The 19,202-nt window shown below is 35.8% G+C and overlaps 1 protein-coding gene across 1 annotated transcript in view; it reads left to right on the top strand.

Annotated features, from left to right (window-relative positions):
• The first annotated feature begins 3,670 nt into the window (after positions 1-3,670).
• ABCB7 (ATP binding cassette subfamily B member 7) overlaps positions 3,671-19,202 on the top strand; it is a 211,508-nt gene continuing 195,976 nt past the window's right edge. Inside the window, exon 1 of the mRNA XM_090408836.1 lies at positions 3,671-3,823. Within this exon, the coding sequence (XP_090264962.1) occupies positions 3,698-3,823 (126 nt within the window). The 5' untranslated portion in view covers positions 3,671-3,697. The remainder of the gene's footprint in view (positions 3,824-19,202) is intronic.

Below are 19,202 nucleotides of genomic sequence, written 5' to 3'. Positions count from 1 at the left end.
ATTTTTTTGCCTAGTATGTGTATTGTAAAAATATGGTCAATTGTACTTCTGCACTTCCGGAAATCTGCTTGTTCATCTGATAGTCTGCTTTCTATTTTCTTTTCGATTCTTGACAATAGTATTTTTAACAGGATTATGCTTGGATGACTAATAAGGCTTATTGTTCTCTAGTTGCTACATTTATTGCTGTTTCCCTTTTTAAGAATAAGTACAAGGACAGAAGTCCGCTAATCAGAAGTCCAAGTCTCTGTGTTCCATCGTCCATGGAACACAGAGACTTGGAATAAATTTAGCAAGGTGTCTATGATGATGTCACCTCCTTCGCGTATCAGTTCCACTGTGACACCACCACTTCTCGGTGAGTTTCCTATTTTTGAGGAGCTAACTGCTGCAATAACTTCTTTTAATATCGGGTATTTTCCTTCCTCTGAACCTCCTGGCAAAATTCCGACCAAAATAACATCAGTCAGTTGAGGGTCCTTTTGAAAAAGCTTGGTTGCGTAATATTTCCATCTATCAACTATTTTCTGGTTATCTGTGATAGGAGCTCCATCTTCATCTTCTATGCTCCAATTAATTACAGTAAAATGTTTGGTCAACTTATTGATAATTTGAAAAGCACTTTTAGAATTATTTTTATTTAAGTCATCTTCTATATTTTTGCATTCATCCAATATCGATAAGTTTCTAGCATGTTTGATTTCTTTTTTAATAATCTTAGTAATATTTTTATACTGTTCTCTATTATCCCCGCTATTAATATGAGATCTCAAATATCTTCTTTCGTCGCATAGGTCCAAAATATTTTTCGTTATCCATGGTTTATTTATTTTCTTTTTGTATCCAATGATTTCTTCAGCTGTCTCAGTTATCTTTTGTGAGAAGTATTTGGTTTTAGATTGGATACTATTATATTTCTTGAAGCTTTTGTCAAAAATTTGTTTTAATTTGTATTTATATAGTGTATTTATTTTGGGATCTTTTAATTTTTCTATATTATATCTTTTACGAGTTGATTTTGTGGGTAATCTTTCCCTCATTTTCATATTCACAGTTGTGATGACCATGTTGTGGTCGCTGCCAATGTTCGGCTCCAGGAAATGATCTGGTTCTTGTGAGGTTGATGGAGTTTATAATTTTTTGTTTACAAGGATAAAATCACTTTGGTTGTGTATTTTACCATCAGGGGAAGTCCATGTCCATCTTTTGGAAGGTTTATGGGGAAATAGAGTGTTCGTAATGGTAAGTTCATTTTGTGAGGCAAAATTGATCAATTCAAAATCTCTTTCGTTTGTCTCCCCATAGCCATACGGCCCGACAAATGGGAGATAATCCTTGCTGATGTCTGTTCCAATTTTGGCATTCCAATCACCCTGTACAATCAAAAGGAATTTTCTATTCGTTCTGGTAATTGTTGCATTAAGTTGACCATAAAACTCCTCTACTTCAGAGTCCTCGTGATCTGTGGTTGGGGCATAGACCTGTATGATGGTGATATTGAGTGGTTTTCCTTTCATGCGGACTAGAGCAATTCTGCTATTTATAGGGTTGAATTCCATGACAGAATTTCGTAATGATTTGTGTATCAAAAATCCGAGACCTTCTTTTCTGCTGCAGTCACATCCAGAGTAAAAAAGCAAATGTCCTTCATCTGTTGTTAGCTCTCCTGTTTTGGGTCATCGAATTTCACAAAGTCCCATAACAGTCCATTCATATTTTTTTAGTTCGTGCTGTTGTAATTTGAGTTGACCTGATTTTAGTAGAGTCCTAATTTTCCAAGTTCCGGTCATTAAATGTTTCCATTATTTTTGTCAGTGATAGTAGTAGCGCCAGTCGCTAACTTCTCATTGTCACCCCTGGAGCTGGTACCAAATGGCAACGCGGACCTTGTTGAACCGGGTGACGTCCGAGCCGGTATGGTGTGCTGTGTTAAATCCTTTGCCACAAATGTCTAATGGGCAGTAAATTAAGACAGATGATGCAAATCTCCTCTTCTGCTTTCGCCTGCTAGGCATAGTGGGATGGCCTTCACGCCATAAATTGGTTACAGATTAAAAAAATGAATTCTTTTTTCTTATTTTGTATATGTAGCACCCCCACTTAAATTTTCACCGGCCGCCACTGGTGCCTATGAACTTTTATGAACTTGGAATGAATTTCTTTTGGTGTTAAATCTTTTACAAAGAATTTTATAACTGCCCGATACTCAATTTTATTCATTACAAGGGATACAGACAATACTTTTGCTTCAGACAGCTGTATAAAATAAACCACTTTATATAATGACTTGCAATTTCACATGGATGCTTATGACAGATGTACCAACTTAGAAAAAAAATCGTGCTGATAATGTTGCCATCTTTGGTCGAGGCCGAGAACCTTTCAGACCACACTCGTATGTCTTATCTTCAATGAGAGGATTATTCTTAAGGACTTTATATGCAAATAGCGCAAGACAGCCCCTACAGTGTGGAGGTGAGCAGGGTGTCACTCCATTTTTCACGAATCTCTCTCTCTCTCTCTCTCTGCACTTCCTCATTTAAACGCTTAATTTGAAGATAATCAAAAATTCATCCATCCTCATATTCAGTTATCATTCTGTATTCTCTCTCTCTCTCTCTCTCTCTCTCTCTCTCTCTCTCTCTCTCTCTCTCTCTCTCTCTCTCTCTCTCTCTCTCTCCCTCCCTCTCTCTCTCTCTCTCTCTCTCTCTCTCTCTGCACTTCCTCATTTAAACGCTTAATTTGAAGATAATCAAAAATTCATCCATCCTCATATTCAGTTATCATTCTGTATTCTCTCTCTCTCTCTCTCTCTCTCTCTAGGACTAGTCAGTCTGTGACTAGAGAAGCATATTATAACCCTTCATTGTGAAGCTCGAGTCTCTGCAGCTCTCGGTTTCCACGATGCCCTTTAATCGGAAAGACCTAGGTTCGAATCCCTTCTAGGACGAGAAGAGCCTCTATGCAGAATTTTCAATTGAAAATTAGCTGGGCTCATACGATGGTGGACGGAGATGGATTTTTTGCTGCGGAAATTCGTCATTTTCATCTCGCAATAAGGCAAACCAGCCAGGAGAACACACGCGCCGTTTAAAAAAAAAAACAAGATTCCAACTAACGTCATTATATTAGTTTCATAAGATGTTTCCATCCCTGCCCGTAAGAGCCTCACGGCCGTTGTATTATTATACGCCAACATGAAACTGCCTTTCTTTCCCTGATTGAAACCCCTAACTATTTATTATGGGGATTCCTTAAGAACCAGATATTCAGCCATTTGGGATGTTTAGTGGCCGAGGAGTTAGTTGTTGTTCTTGTGGCTTGGCTTTCCCATGTAAGAACTAAACTCGGGATTTAAATTACCTTCATTGCATCAGAGAATTACATAACACAGCGTGTTCACAAAAGTGAAAGAACTCAAAGTTAGATATACTGACCATTATTTTCATTCCAAACTTTTTTTTCGAAAGACCGATGTGACTCAGAAAATACCATTACTAAAGTGCATATCATTTATTTGTCATTTCGAAACGTTATGTGGTTGAGGTGTTTATAATAATCACCGAAATAGCTGATTGGAAGGGCGGTGTTGTTTTTATTTCCGTTTCGTCAGTTAGTGTAGCGGCAGGGAATAGATACTGAATTAACCGCATAGTCAAAAATGGCATTACATGTGCTTTATCGTTCCTTTAAGAGCATGTCGAACTGTAGTGTAAATAAAGGAGATTTTGTTATTTATTGTTACCATACTTTTAAAACGTACAGTTTCACAACACTACCATATCGTAATTTTGTACCTGCGAAATCGTTCTCATCCAGTCAGGTAGATGTGTTTATTATTTTCTTGGGAAATGATTATTATATAATTTTAATATGTAACAGCATATATTTCGCATACCATGTGTGGTGAAATTACATATATTTATTTATATCGTATGTGAAATTCATGCATTGACCGAATTTTTTCATTATTATATGATAATCCCTCGCACGAATATAAATGTTTATTTATCACGTTAGCACCGTGGAAAGGTTAATTATCGATAATCCTCCAAAGGAGACCAAACAGCACTTTTCAAGTTAATACGTCAGTTTTTCAGTAAGTTTGCAGTGAAAGTCACCGCAGATGGTGAAATGCATCCATCGCCTAAAATACTTTTTTTTTTTTCAACTATGCTGTAACGGGTATCGAACCCATGGCTTGTTAGTTGCACAGTTGGTTTGCTTAATGCATACTTGGATCTCCCATGATGAGACTTTTGATAACATGGAGGTTTAATAATGATAATAGGTTTATAGTTTTTAGGAGGCAAGGTGCATATGCAGAAAATATTCTATAAGAGAATTAAAAAAAAAAAAAAACTGGTGTCATCATCTAGTCACAAAGGATTCAAGACAATATCTTGCTTACAAAATATTGCATAATGATAATTATAAATTATCGATGCATATATTACTATATCTGATAGTGCAGTGCCCAAAAGGTTTATAGTTTTTACTTTTGTTTCTTAACATTTGAAATACATAGAAAGGAGTGGATGGTTGATCATAAATCTGAAACAGCTTCCTCCAAAAATGCAGGATGGCATCTTACTTTCAATTATTGATTATTATGATCTATTAAGTAGGCATTCTATATTTTAGCACAGGCCACCTTGATATTTGCTCTGAAAATTAGGGTGTTTATTGCAACAATATTTCTTTAATACATAATTTATAAAGATATATATTTTATTTATTTATTTATTATGATTATTATTATCTGAGACATCCAGGGAGTCAAGGACTCATTGAGGGAGGCTATAAATCACCCAAACTAGCTATCATACCTTCCTTTAAATTCATTCAGAGTAGATGCACTCACTACCCTTAAGGGCTATTATAGCATACAGAAGACATTTAATTCTTAATGTCATCTGCTTAAGGAGTGCAACATGAAGTATAATTTTTCTCTGTTTTTTTTTCTTTTTTCATTAATTATTTTATATTATACAAAGACAGACATAGGAAAGTAATATGCCTGTACAAAAGTGCCAGGAGTATTGAAAACAGAGGGGGTAGAGTTTCTGGCCTCAGGTTGTAGGCATTAGTGAGAGTTGGCTCTTGGCAGCAAATTGCTAACTGGTATTGAGCATATGAATATGGCATTTTTAAGATGGACAGACAGGATAGGAGAGAAAGGATATACTGCTAATGATACTGGAATGATTGGAATCCAGTTAGGTTAGAAAGCCATGATGGCAATATTAGTAACAATTTTCCTTGTAGCAGTGAGCTTGAAGCTATAAATGAAGTGAGACCTAATGTTAAAGAGAGTGTGTCAATTCTAGTGATGAAGTGCATTGCCAAATGGTGCTGAGTAATCATCAGGGCCGGTGGAAGCTGGCCTGCAAGGCCTACATTGCAGGCGGGCGCTACTACAAGGTGGGCGCCATGTCAAAGTGTTAGAATGAAGTTTCCGTTTCATTCTTTCTTTAAATTTTTGTAAACGAATTAAGTAATAATTAGGTAAGTCAATATAATTGCTGCAAATTTACAGTTAGGAAAAGTTACAAATTTACAAAGTTACAGTTACAAATTTACAAAAAATTCTTGTAAAGTCTTTCCACATGATTATGACAAAAAATAAATAAATAAATTACCATTTGTTTGGGAGTGCCCATTTCAGCTTTGCAGGAGGGTGACGTCCAGCCTAGCCCGGCCCTGGTAATCATCATAGGTTTATTATCTAATTTTTATCCAGTTTAATTATCTAAATGTTGATTAGGTAGCAGTAAAATCTCATGACTAGAATAAAGCTAGCTGAATTTATTGAATTTATTGAGCTATTGTGGGACAACCTCCTTATGCAGCACATGATAGAAGGAAGTATAGGTCAAAGTGTTCAGATCCTCCTGCAAGTCCACAACATTATCAGCAAACAGCTGCACATCTCCAGTTAAGTTGTTTCCAATGTCATTAACATACAAGTTAAATAATGGTCCCAAAACAGATCCTGTGGCACTCTACTAGTGACTTTTCTCTTTTGGGATACCACTTCTCCACATACAACCTGCTTATACCTGTTCGACAACCAATCAGCTCTTTAACTTACTAATCTGTTATCTGTCCCATCAGTTTCAGTTTAGCTACTAGCTTGTCATGTGGCAGTCTATCCAAGGCCTTTGAAAAATCCAAGTATACCACCATATATACATATCCTTTATCGCGTGAATTTGGGTTGTAATGCGTAAGCAGATTGCTGAAACATGATCTCCCCATAACAAATCCATGCTGACCATCATAAAGAATACTGATCAACCCACTTCTGAATCCTAGTCCTCACCAAATTCTCTGATACCTTAACAATAAATAATCCCAGACACACAGATTGGTCTACAATTTGTGGCCTTAGTCTTATGAAACAATTTTTTCCAACTTTCATTCCTTTGGGAATCACCCTGTTATTGACAAGACTCATGTTAAATAGTTGTACCAAAGGTGCCATTAATTCCATATAGCATTCCTGAACCCACTGATATTAGGCACATGCTTGTTCCAGTTTCTCTGGTCTTTCTCTCCCTTTGTTTTTTTGGGAAATATTCAACCACATTCATCCAGTATTCATGGACTGGAGTCTGGACACCCCCTGTGTGTGAGTTATGTACAAGTCCCTCTATGTTCATTCCCCTTTGTTTTCTGAATCAACCACTCTACACATAATTAACTACAGATACAAAAAAATTCTCATAAAAAAAAAAAAATGGAACAAATAATAAAAATATGCCCCAACTCACCCAGAATAATATGAAAACTACTTTTTTCAGTAAGAAACATTCCCATGTTCATTTCACCAACGTTAGATGCATTATACAAACGTTGTGACATACATCACCACTTACAGACATCAGAACCTGATCTCTTTTTCTAACAGAACTTCACTTGGCACCCTCTATAACCACAGTCTATCTCAGTTATCCCAGCTACATTCTACATGATGCATTTTGCAAAAAAGGGCAGAACATATACTTTTGTTGTTTTAAGGATACTTGCGACATAAGACTGAATGATATAATCACGTAATCACAAGAAAGATATTTATTTAACCAAATATTTCGGTCTGGAAATAGCAGACCATCGTCGGTGGTATTACAAGAACAGTTTAAAAAAATATACAAGCTAGAATACTAACAATAGATCGTTGAAATTAGAACATGCCGCGTGATGTTATATCACTAAGTATGAAACGAAATATTTTGAAGTAGAAACATGATTGAATTTGCTATTAAAAAAAAAAAAAAAAAAAAAAAAAATTAATGAGTAATCTTGATTAGGCTTTCCCAGATTTTTGATATAGATATGCAGTCATTACGATTCAGGTTGGGATGATGGAGCAAGGCCTCCACGCTTTCCTTGAACAAACGTTCGAACCTGTAACGGGATCTATGTAAGAGGCGCGTCTTGGACCAAAGGATGCTGTGGTCAGTTTCAATATACTTTTGTGAAATCTGATATCCCCTGTCAAAGGCTGTCCAACTTAGAATCTTCACATTTCAATCTGCTCTGTCTCAAGATTTCCTTACCTCATTTTACAGCCTTCATTTGCTGCCTTTATTGCTCTCCTGACTCTGACAGTCTTGCTGCCCTTTTTTGACTATCTGTCACTAAAAATTGATTTCTTACAAACTAATTACCCAAATTGTGAGATTTGGGTAATTGTCCTTGGGGACTTAACACAATAATATCCATAACGCAAACTGGCTCCCCTATTCCAACTTCATAGATCAAGCTGGTAGAGAAGCCGAATCATTTGCCATCAGTCATGACCTAACACAAATAGTCGATCTAACAATCATAATACTAGACAATCCTCATCATTCTACCAACGTTCTTGACCTTTTCTTAACCAATCCCCCCCCCCCCCCCCCCCCCAAGTATACTGTGGATATCTGCTCTCTCCCCTTGGCAACTGTGACCACAATCTTACTAAAATCTCCTTCTGCAGTTTGTCCTCTACTCAGCCAATCTTAGCCTCATGTCGTATTGCACTATAATCATGCCAACCGGGATGATCTCTGGAATTTTTATGCTGCTTTCCATGATCAGATTACTGCTTTTGCTCTCATGATCCAAACATGTGCACTGAACTTGTAACCGATACAACCCTCACTGGAATCAGAGCCTTCATTCTCCCACTCCATTGTAAACCCCCTGCATTTTTATCATGGATGGCAGAGTGTGCCTCTGTCGTCAATGATAAAACTGCAGCTTATGTTCATTGGCTTCAATTAAAAACTCCAGCTTCTCATTCAGATTATATAACAGCTAGAAATGTGTAAACAAGTTATCAATGATTCTAAAGCAGACTTTGTAAGAAATGCAATAAACTTGCCTCTTGCTCAACTGGTAGTCAAGCCTTTTTGTCCCTTGCTAAGGCTGTTGGTTGTAACTTCTGCCTTTCCATGTTGCTACTTCTCTTGCATCCTAGTGGCACCATCTGGTAATCTTACCCAAGCAATACTGCTTGGTGTTAGTTTTTTTCTCCAACTCCTGCCTGGATGAAAGTATGAAAGGTGATTTTCAAAATCACCTTTCATACTTCCATAAACTGTCTCCTCTGAACTTTTGCCAAAAGAACATTAGAAAAACCCTCATTAATCTTGATACTAATAAGGCTCCTGGTTCAAATGGTATCTCTCTGGTTGTGCTCCAGAATTGATACTCATCCTGTATCATCTGTATAAACTTTCATATTCTACTGGTATCTACCCAACAGCATAGAAGCAAGCCCACATCCAGCCTGAACCCAAAAAAAAGGGAAGACAAAAGTCAGTTATCTGACTATTGTCTCATTGCTCTCACCTCAGTACTTTCAAAAGTGATGGAGAAGGTTATCAACAACCAGCTTCATCAACACCTGAAGACTCATTAGTTAATTAGCAATCATCAGTATGGATTCCACATTCTCGTTCTACAGCTGACCTCCTAGTTAATCTGACTTACCTTTGGACTCAGGCTATGGAAAGATTTGAATCTTGATATTTCTAAGGCATTTGATTGTGTCTGGCACCAAGGCCTCCTGAACAAACTGCCATCTTATGGTCTCCCTTCCACACTCTGTGATTGGATTGCCAGCTTCCTCACTGGCTGTTTATTGTATGTCTTGGTGGATAGCTTCCTCTTATGAGATTTCCCCATTAATGCTGTAGTGTCTCAGGGTTCTTTGATCTCACCCACACTCTTCCTCCTTTATATCAATGATCCTCCTTTCTCTGACTTTAAATCCTATTCACAGCTTTGCCAATGACAGTACTCTTCATTCCTCATCATTATTTAATAAAACCCGCAGGACTTGAATACTAATCTCTTCAACATCCTGAAATGGGGTGAAGATGAATTTGTAAATTTCAATGCCAAAAAAAAAAAAAACTCAAGCCTGCCTTATTACCTTCCCAAAAAATCCTACCACATCCCCATCCGCTCTCATTTTTGATAATGTTCCAGTATCCTTTTCAAGATCAACTTTCTCTTCTTGGTTTACTGTTACATCCAGTTTATCCTGGCACAAACATATTACTCACATAGCCTCTAAAAAGCTTTGTGTTTGTTTCAATTCTAAACGTTACTTCTCTTCCTCTCAACTTATAACACACTATAAGTTTTAGATCTGTCTCCAGACAGATCTAAAACAGTACTCTCTGGAGTACTGTTTTTCCACATTTGACGTGAAGCACTTAAGACCTCTCTAAGAATTCTTGATGATATTTAAAAGAGGGAAATCTGCTTAATAGATATCCCTTCCCTCACAGACTCCCTTCACTTTATCATAGGTCACTCACTTTATTATAGATGCTGTGTTTCAATTCTGTGCCTTTTCTATAGGTATTTTCATGGGCATTGCTCCTTTAATTGTTCTTAAAAATCTACTGCCTGTGAATAGGTACTATAATACTAACTGACAGAAGCTAGTGATTTTTTAATAAGGGTTCTTATCACATCTTGCTCAGAAGATGTTTGGAGATTCACAGACAATCCCATATTCACTTCCACAACCTAGAAGAGTTTTAGAATAAGACATCTTTTGGACAATTATGTGTCTTATATTCGGAAATTATGGCGTTAACTTCAAGACATTCCAATCCACTAGTCCTCTATGATACAAAATAGTAATTGTAGACATATTTTGAAAAGATATTCTCTTCAAAATATTGCAGCACTAGTAATTAATTTTAAGCTAAATATGGAATGAATTGGAATGCAGAATAAGGACATGGCCAAGGCAGCTGTTTTCAGTATCGAACTTTAATGCTTTAATAGAGAAATGGGTCATGGTACTGTCATTGTTTTCCCAGAAATTAACGGAGTCTTGTGTTATATGCTCAAAGTTTATTATTATTATTTGACACCTCCAGGGAGTCCAAAGACTCATCGACATTTACAGTTCTTGTTATACTTCATTTCTGTTTAAAAATAAAATATTATAAAATCATCAAATTTCTGATATGTACTCTCGAGGGGAGGATAATATAATAGTACTACATGATAAGTATTATAGCATTATATAATTATAAATATTATTAAGATAAGTGGCTTTGTTATAGAACTACATGTTCTTAGCTTAGTGATTACAAAAAATCATACATTTATGTGTACCACAGTAGAAATTAATTTATTATACTAATATTTCATATTGTAAGACATCAGTGTGAACAGTGATGTTAATCCTATAACACCCTCCACTAAGGAATTTGAACAAAGAAACAGTAGAATGCATGAGCTAAATTGGAATCCCTCTATGTATACAGTCACGTATTCATAGGTTAAAACATTTGGGCTGAAAATAAAAATGAAAATACACGAGTTTAAATTTGTAATCTCAAGTTTTTTTTTAACTCATCTATTTTAATTTTTATTTTCAGTTCAGTAGTGTATTATTATTATCATCCCAAGACCCCCATTGAGTCAGACTCATTAAGGAGGTCCCTTTGTCATACACACAGCTCATCATACTGTGCCTTAAATACATTCAAATTCTCTTCAGACACCATGCTCTCAGGCAATGCATTCCAATCATTCACAACTCTCCATGCAAAAAAAATCTGCTTTCCACTCCCTTGCTCATACCCTCCCTATGTAACTTCCAGGGTTGTTCTTTCCTCCATTTCCTACCATTTTATGAAAAACCGCTTCAGCGTTAATTCTATAACAACTCCTTACAACTTGTACATCTCTATCATATTACCCCTCTTCCTCCTATCCACTAGATTCTGCCAATTGCATCTTTTCAACCTTTCTTCATACTCAACATTCCAAACATCAGAAACTACATTAGTCAATTGCCTCTGGACCCCTTTCCCATATCTCTTCATCCTTTTGAAAACCAGGTGAATAAATCTTTGTACAGTAATTCTTATGTGATTTAATCAAAGCTATATATGCAATGGAACCAGAATCTCTCTCCTTACTTCTACAAGTCAGTATCCTCTACATCATTACCAGAATTAGTTGTGTTGTCCTCACAATTCTGGCAATATGTCCTTTAAATTTTAAATTTTTATCCACCATCATCCCATGATCTCTCATTTCTTCCACTTCCAACAGTATATCTTCACCAAGTGTCAATTCTACATCCAATCTTTGATTTTCAAATTTTAAAAACTTGCATTTTGCAACATTGAACTGGTGTCCCCACTCTCATGCCCATTCACTCAGTCTGTTTAAGTCTTCTTGTAAAACCACAGTATCTGCTCTACTCCTCATAGTTCTTCTCACCTCTGTATAATCTGCAAATAACTGAATATTCACATTCAGATCTTCCCTAATATCATTAACATACAGGTTAAACAGCAATAGTCCTAAAAACAGATCACTGATGTACACCACTAGTGACTCCTCTTCTGTGATATTGCTTCCCCCCATATGTAACTTGCATTAAAGATGGCTATCTGTCAGATAGCATCTTTAATGCACTAATCTAGTATTCTACCCATCTGCTTTAGTTCGACTATCAACTTATGTTGTAATCTATGAAAAGCCTTTGCAAAATCTAAGTATACTACTGTGTATCCATCTTCCTCATCCAATGCAGCTCTTACCTTATTGTAATAAGTAAAACATGATCCCTTTAGCAAATCTGTGCTGTTTGTCAAAGATAATACCACTGTTGTCAACCTAATTCTGGATCCTAGTTCTCACTAACCTTTCCTAAACTTTAACCACAACACCTGATACACAGATTGACCTGCAATTTGATGCTTGAGTTTTGTTCATCTCCCTTATGAAGCAGTACAGTCTTGTCTTCCTTCTACTCATGAATATTGATGTAAGACTCATATTAAAAAAATATGCTAAGGCAGATATCAGCTTCCTGGTGCATTGCTGAAAATACATGGTGATATGTCAAGTTCCACTGCCTTATTAACATCTATTTTACTCAGTTCCACATATACCTCTTGCTCACTCATAGTCAGTCTCTCCTCCTCATTCACTGATCTCAAACTCCATAATATCACATTCACAAGGATGAAAGACCTTTATGAACTGCTCTTTAAATATCTCGTAATATAACTATATCTTCTGCATCAGTTATCCTTATACAATTTTCTCCAGTTAATGACATCCTACAATAATCATTCTTATTTTTTGCTGCCTACATATTGCTAACTGCTATTTACTGCACTTTTGCTACCCTTACCAAGTCAACCATCCTTACCTATTCTTTGTACTCCTCATGAAATTGATTATTACCACTCATCGCATGTTGCCTCCATAATGCCTTCTTTCTCTGTATTGCTGCATGTTTAATTCTCTTCATTCATCAATTTCACAACTACCTTTTTTTTAACCTTGTGATAGTTGGAAAATGTTTATTTATTTATTTGTATGGTCCTTCCTCCCTCCCTTTCCTCAACCGTCCCTTAGGACTAGTTGAGCTCTCCTAATGAGGGATTAAGTATGTATTTTATGACTTCTCTATGTGTTTACTGGCTGTTTTCCCTGTTCTGAGAAACAAAAAAACCAGAGTTTCCTGGTGAAAAACCTCTACCTCTGTTTGAGACTGGCTAACTCACCTTTAGTTGAAAAAGACCAGATAAAGGTTCCTCACATCATGGATGGGAATCAAGCCCAGGTCTTTCTGACCAAAGAGCTTTGTCTATACTGACTGAGCCATCGAGGCTCTATCTTGGAATATATTTAACCATTGCTTTTACTAGACAAATAGCACACAAGCAGCATTGATATCCTTTTCACCCAAGTTCTCATTCGATGCTTCAGCTGCAAGCTGTCTCCTGAGCTCATAATCACCAGCCTTGTAGTTCCACATATACTCTTTTCTCACAGAAGTACTGACATGGCTAGCACCCACTCCAAGTGATCACTTTGTGGTGACTCTCACCAATTGGAGGGAGATTTGACACCTCATTTGTAATGACATCATCTTATGAGATGATTATATCCAAGACCTCAATCCTCGCATACTCTATTACATAGTGTCTGATGTAGTTGTCACTCAAAACTCAAGAAATTGATTTTCTTTTTTTTTTCTAGTTGCTGTCTCATTCATCCCAATCTACAGTACCGTAATGAAAATTACTCATAATGATCACCATTTTCCTATTTGTTTGGCTAATTTGCTTATACATTTCATGGTCACTGCCTTTCACATTATCAGATCTATTGCAACATCTAATTATTTCATTCTGTTCACCTCTATCTCCCACCATGCTGCCTCAAATTCACTCCTACTATTTTCCCCTTGCATCCCTACTTTGTATGAGGGTGGTCTGAAAAGTTCTTGGCCTCGACCATAGATGGCAACACTATTGACACGATTTCTTTTTTTCTAAGTTAGTACATCTGTCATAAGCATCACTGTGAAATTACAAGTCATTCTATCAAGCAGTTTGTTTTATATAGCTGTCTGAAGCAAAAGTCCGTCTGTATCCCTTGAAATGGATAAAATTGAGTATCATGCGGTTATAAAATTCTTTGTAAAAGAAGGTTTAACGGCAAAAAAAATTCATTCAAGTTCATAAAAGTTTATGAGCACTCTTCCTCCTTCGTTTCGATAATTAAAAAACGGGCTGCCAGGATTAAACGTGGCTGTACCAGCCTTGAAGATGATCCACGTGAAGGACGTCCAAAAAGTGTAACAACACCAGAAATCATTGATCAAGTGCATGATATGGTATTGGATGACTGGGAAATCAAGTGCGTGAAATTGCTGAGACTATAGCGGTTTCAAAAGAATGTATAGGATATATTTTGCATGAAGAATCGCAAATCAAAATGCTTTGCGCAAGATGGGTGCCGCTCTTGCTCACAGCAGATCTAAAACACACTCGCATGAAAATCTCTGAACAGTGCTTGGATCATTTTAACAAGAATAAAACTGATTTTGTGTGTCGATTTATTACTATGGATGAGACTTGGATTCACCATTACACACCAGAATCCAAACAGCAGTCAAAACAGTGGACAGAAGCCTGTTGTTCAGTGCCAAAGAAGACAAAGTCCGTTCCATCAACAGGAAAGGTCATGGCATCGGTGTTTTGGGATGCTAAAGGCATTTTGTTTATTATTTATCTTGAAAAGGGTAAAACAATAACCAGAGAATATTATTCCGATCTTTTAACCAGACTAGACGAAAAAATTCATGAGAAAAGACCCGGTTTGCAGAAGAAAAAAATCATCTTTCATCAGGACAATGCACCTGCCAACAAAGGTTTTGGCAATGGGATAATTAAGGGATCTGCACTATGAATTGTTGGAACATCCACCCTATTCCCCAGGTTTGGCTTTCTCTGACTTCTATCTCTTCCCAAAATTAAAACTCTTCCTCACTGGGCAGCATTTTTCTTCGAATCGAGGTGATTGCAGCTGTAGAAGGGTATTTTGCAGATCTTACTGGGGATGGGTAATGGTGCTGTAGTATCACTGGAATAAATGTATTAGTCTTAAGGGAGATTATGTTGAAAAATAAAAATAATTTTGAAATTATAAATTAGTTTTTTCATTGTTAGGCTGAGAACTTTTCAGACCACCCTTGTATGGACATAACTTCTGTTCTATCTTCACAGAAAAACGTCATGCCCTTCCATTTCTATAACTGTCAGGATGTCATCCTCATCCAACCACATCTCACTTATTCCAACAATTTTTGAGTTCATTCACTCAGTTAATGCAACCATTCAATTTCCCTCATTTCTGATGTTCCTAGCGTTTGTATATAAACATAACCGCTCATTTCTGGATCTATGTGTGTGAAGAAAGTTTCACTGATACACTTATTAGATGTGACTTCTCCATGTCTTACTCAAGCCATTTCTTTTACTCATTATCCATCTCAGAACCTTCTTCAAATCCAACATCCCAGGCCATCCTATTCCTCTCTTGTCTACACACACATTCACTTCCTCTTTGAGCATTGACCTTGCTCACCCTTTGTTCCCTGTTTTCTCAAATAATCAGTGATATTAGGACTCTGGAGTGTTGGTTATGAAGAGCGTTTGAGGGAATGTGGATTACAGAGGTTGATGGATAGGAGGAAAAGAGGAGATGTGATAAATACCTTCAATTCATGGTAAAGATGGACCAAGCTCTCATCACTTGTCTTAGTATCTCCCATAATGCAAAGCACATCTCCTTTCGAACATATATAATGCTATGCATTAAAGGAAGGGCCACTACCCAGACCGGTTTTGACTTTTATTGAGGTCTCATAAGTGGGAGCGACCCAGAGGTGGTGATACTAAGGTGGAAGTAATGGAGAAGTATAGTCTAACCAAGTGGGAAAAAACTTCCAAATAATAATAATCCTTGCTTTAGTTTTAACTTTTGAACATGCTACTGTATACATAGAGAGATTCCAATTTAACCCATATGCTTTATTGTTTCTTTATTCAAATTCTTTATTATTGTTCAAGGTTTACATTGATGATGTCTTACGATACACAAGACAAAATGTGAATAATAAATGAAATTTCACTGTGGTACATGTGATTCTATAGTTATGGGTACTCCACAGGTCTCATTATACAGGAAAATCTGTATATAAAGTGCTCCATTTCTGTAATGTTGCATTCATATCAGCTCATTTCTCGCCAGTTTCCATTCTGAGAATTAGAGTTGAGCCATGCTATGTGATAATAACTTAATTATTATTATTATTTGTTTGTTTTTTCTTTTTACTGCTAGGAGAAGACTGTCCCAAATTTCTCCACTGTTCTTTGCTACTGTACTTCTGTTCACATAAATTTAATTTCCTTCCCAACATCTGTTTGGTTTTCCTGTAACTCTAAATCTAGAATACCAATCAGTATTATTCTTGTCCATTTTTGAGTTGCTTCTTGCAATGAGTATATACTCTTAACTTTAGCTCCCTGTTCACCATCCCCAGCCTCATTAGTGTAATATACATTTAGTAATATTTAAGGCTCAATGGAAAATATATCTTATTATTTTTAGTGAGTCATGGATATTTTTGTATTTTAAAGTTGCTGTACAAATTTCTCAAGTACCTTACATTTTGCTACATTGATCTATATTTATTTAGATCATCCCATAGCATCCTTGGTAAATAGCCCCCCCCCCTGCCAAAAAAAAAATCATAAGAGAAGATTAGGAAAAAGAACCAAAATAGTGTTAATGAAATAATATGAAAGAATATAGAAAGCTTTGATCAGTTTGACTTGAGGGATTATCTTTTGAAACATTCTATGATTGATGATGAATGTTTAACTCCTGTTGGACTGGCATGTTACAGTTCACATATATAATTGAATTTTTATACATTTAATTCAATCATTCTGTTGGAGTGCTTATTTTAACATTGTTGAAACCCAGATCCTGATGATGGCCTTTGATACTAAATAAACTTTTAAACAAGAAATAAGGTTTATTTATGTGATATCATTACATTTCATTAAGAAATAGTTGAATTATTGAATACTTTGTCATTGTAAATCATCCAGGTGTAAATGATATAATTATTATTATTGTTTGAACGTGTTCCATCCATTTATGTTTATATTTTTTAATTTTTTTCTATTACTTTTAATTCTTTCATAATTTCTTCGTTTCTTTTGTGTTCAAATAGTATAGACTTTGCAGTTATTCTCATAAACTTTATTTTTTCTCATAAACATAAATGGATGAAACACGTTCAAAGAATGAAAACAGAAAGATTACCAAAACAAGCCTTAAAGTACAAGCCATTAGGAAAAAGAAAACTAGGACATCCTCTTAAACGATTCAACGATGACTTTTAAGGCCGGAATAGGCCATGCTAAGTCTAAATCCTTGATATGCATGATGATGATGATGATTATTATTATTACTATTATTCAGGCCTCCATGGAGGTCAAAAGACTCATCGTGGGAGAATATAACATCTGATATTAGACAGTGAGTACATGAGAGAATTGGGATAGATGAGCTTGAGGTCATAAAGATATTGAAAAGTCTCTTGAAACAGCAATATACAATAATCCCTCGATTAGTGCGTTTTCGATTAGTGCATTTTTTTTCGATACCCAAATTTGATTAGTGCGCCTCTAAAACTCAATTAGTGCGTCTATATACATCTAAAAAATAAATGTTACAGGTTTAAAAAATTTTTCTATCTATACATTTTTATGGCTAACTATTTAAAAAAAATCACTCACCAGACGAAATAATTTAGTTATTGATTTAAAACATTTTACAAAGTTATTTTTAATGGCATACATTGCTACTTTCATGTACACTGTGTACTGTGTACTGTGTTCCAAATTTTTACCGACAAAATTTGTCGTCTGCTATAGTATGGCCACAGATTCGAGACCCTTCGACACTTCTACGCATGTCACAAAAAAAGGAGAATCCATTCCGATGATAGGGTAATCAATCCGTCTTTTGGTATGAGTTGTTTATTATAATAATTACAGTTGTTTATTATTGTAGTTTTTAAAGTGGTAACTATTTTGCTTGTATAACAGTTGGGAAATTTTATCTATAGAGCATGTGCTTTTGCATGTTGGCGACCGATATGTACGTCCTTCATTTCTTTCTCCCCTTCAATGATAATGTCCAAGAGTTAATTAAATCTCATTCTGAAGAATTGAGTGATTCCAACCTGCTAAATTTAGATGCATAGCGGGAAGTTCCTGAAGAATATGAAGAAAACTTAACCACTGATAATCAGCCAAAAGAGATTTCACAGAAACAATTTGAAAATATTTTTCGTACAATCAAAGTTTTTAAACAGCAATGCTTAGAGGCTGACCCTGATGAAGAGTGAAGCAGCAAAATTTGCAGAAGAGGCAATAGGGCCATACCGTCGGTTGTATGAAAAAAAGAAACAAAATGCCCGCCGAACTACATTAGCTTAATTCTTTGTTAAGAAGTACAATAATAAAATTTATATTCTGAATATGTTTTATTGTCTTCCAGCTTCATGGTTTGCCTTTAACTAGGCCCTGAGACATATCTTAATTCTTTTATAAAAAAATTAAGGTTAAAAAAAGAAATTTGAGGAACGAATTATACATTTTCCCATAGGTTATTATATTTGATTAGTGCGTTTTTGATTAATGCGTCTGTTTTAAGGAATTCATTAAGCGGACTAATCGATGGATTGCACTAATAATGTAATTGGTGGTGTGTGTGTGTATATGTTTGACTTGGTTGTCGAGTTTTAAGCTCGTTGCCAGAGGATTGGGAAAAAAGTAGATGGTACCATTACATAAGGGGGTGCTCATTGCAGAATTCACAGTCTCTTGGTTGAGTGCAGATACAAGCATTTATTTAAACTAAATGAATGTTGTTCATATTAAATTCAAAAGAGCTTGACATTTGTAACAAACATTCACTCTTAATAGTTATCCAAAATGAATTCTCTGTAAGTTTATTCACAGATTATTATACACTATGCACCATTAGATGGTTATACATGACTATAGATACCCAAGTGTCTTTGAAATCAATCACTTCAGAGTCACACTTGGGGTTTTCTTTACATAAATATTCTGGAGATGTCTAAATACTTTGTTTACAAAGGCTAATATATATCAAACCTAGGAGAAGTTAAAAAAAAAAAAGTTGAACATACTGAGATACCGAAGAAATAAGTCAGGCCTTGTTACTCATGTCTCTGCAGAAAGGCTTTGATGCTTCTCTTGAAAGCAGTTGCTTGTCTCATTGCTTCCAAGTGTCTAACAAAGTTGCTCTCTTGTCCTAACAGT

Source organism: Typopeltis vanoorti, chromosome 19, assembly GCF_054136105.1.
Source record: "Typopeltis vanoorti isolate ZY-2024b chromosome 19, IOZ_Tvanoo_1.0, whole genome shotgun sequence".
Classification (NCBI taxonomy): Eukaryota; Metazoa; Arthropoda; class Arachnida; order Uropygi; family Thelyphonidae; genus Typopeltis; species Typopeltis vanoorti.
This window is presented reverse-complemented; position numbering and strand designations above follow the sequence as displayed.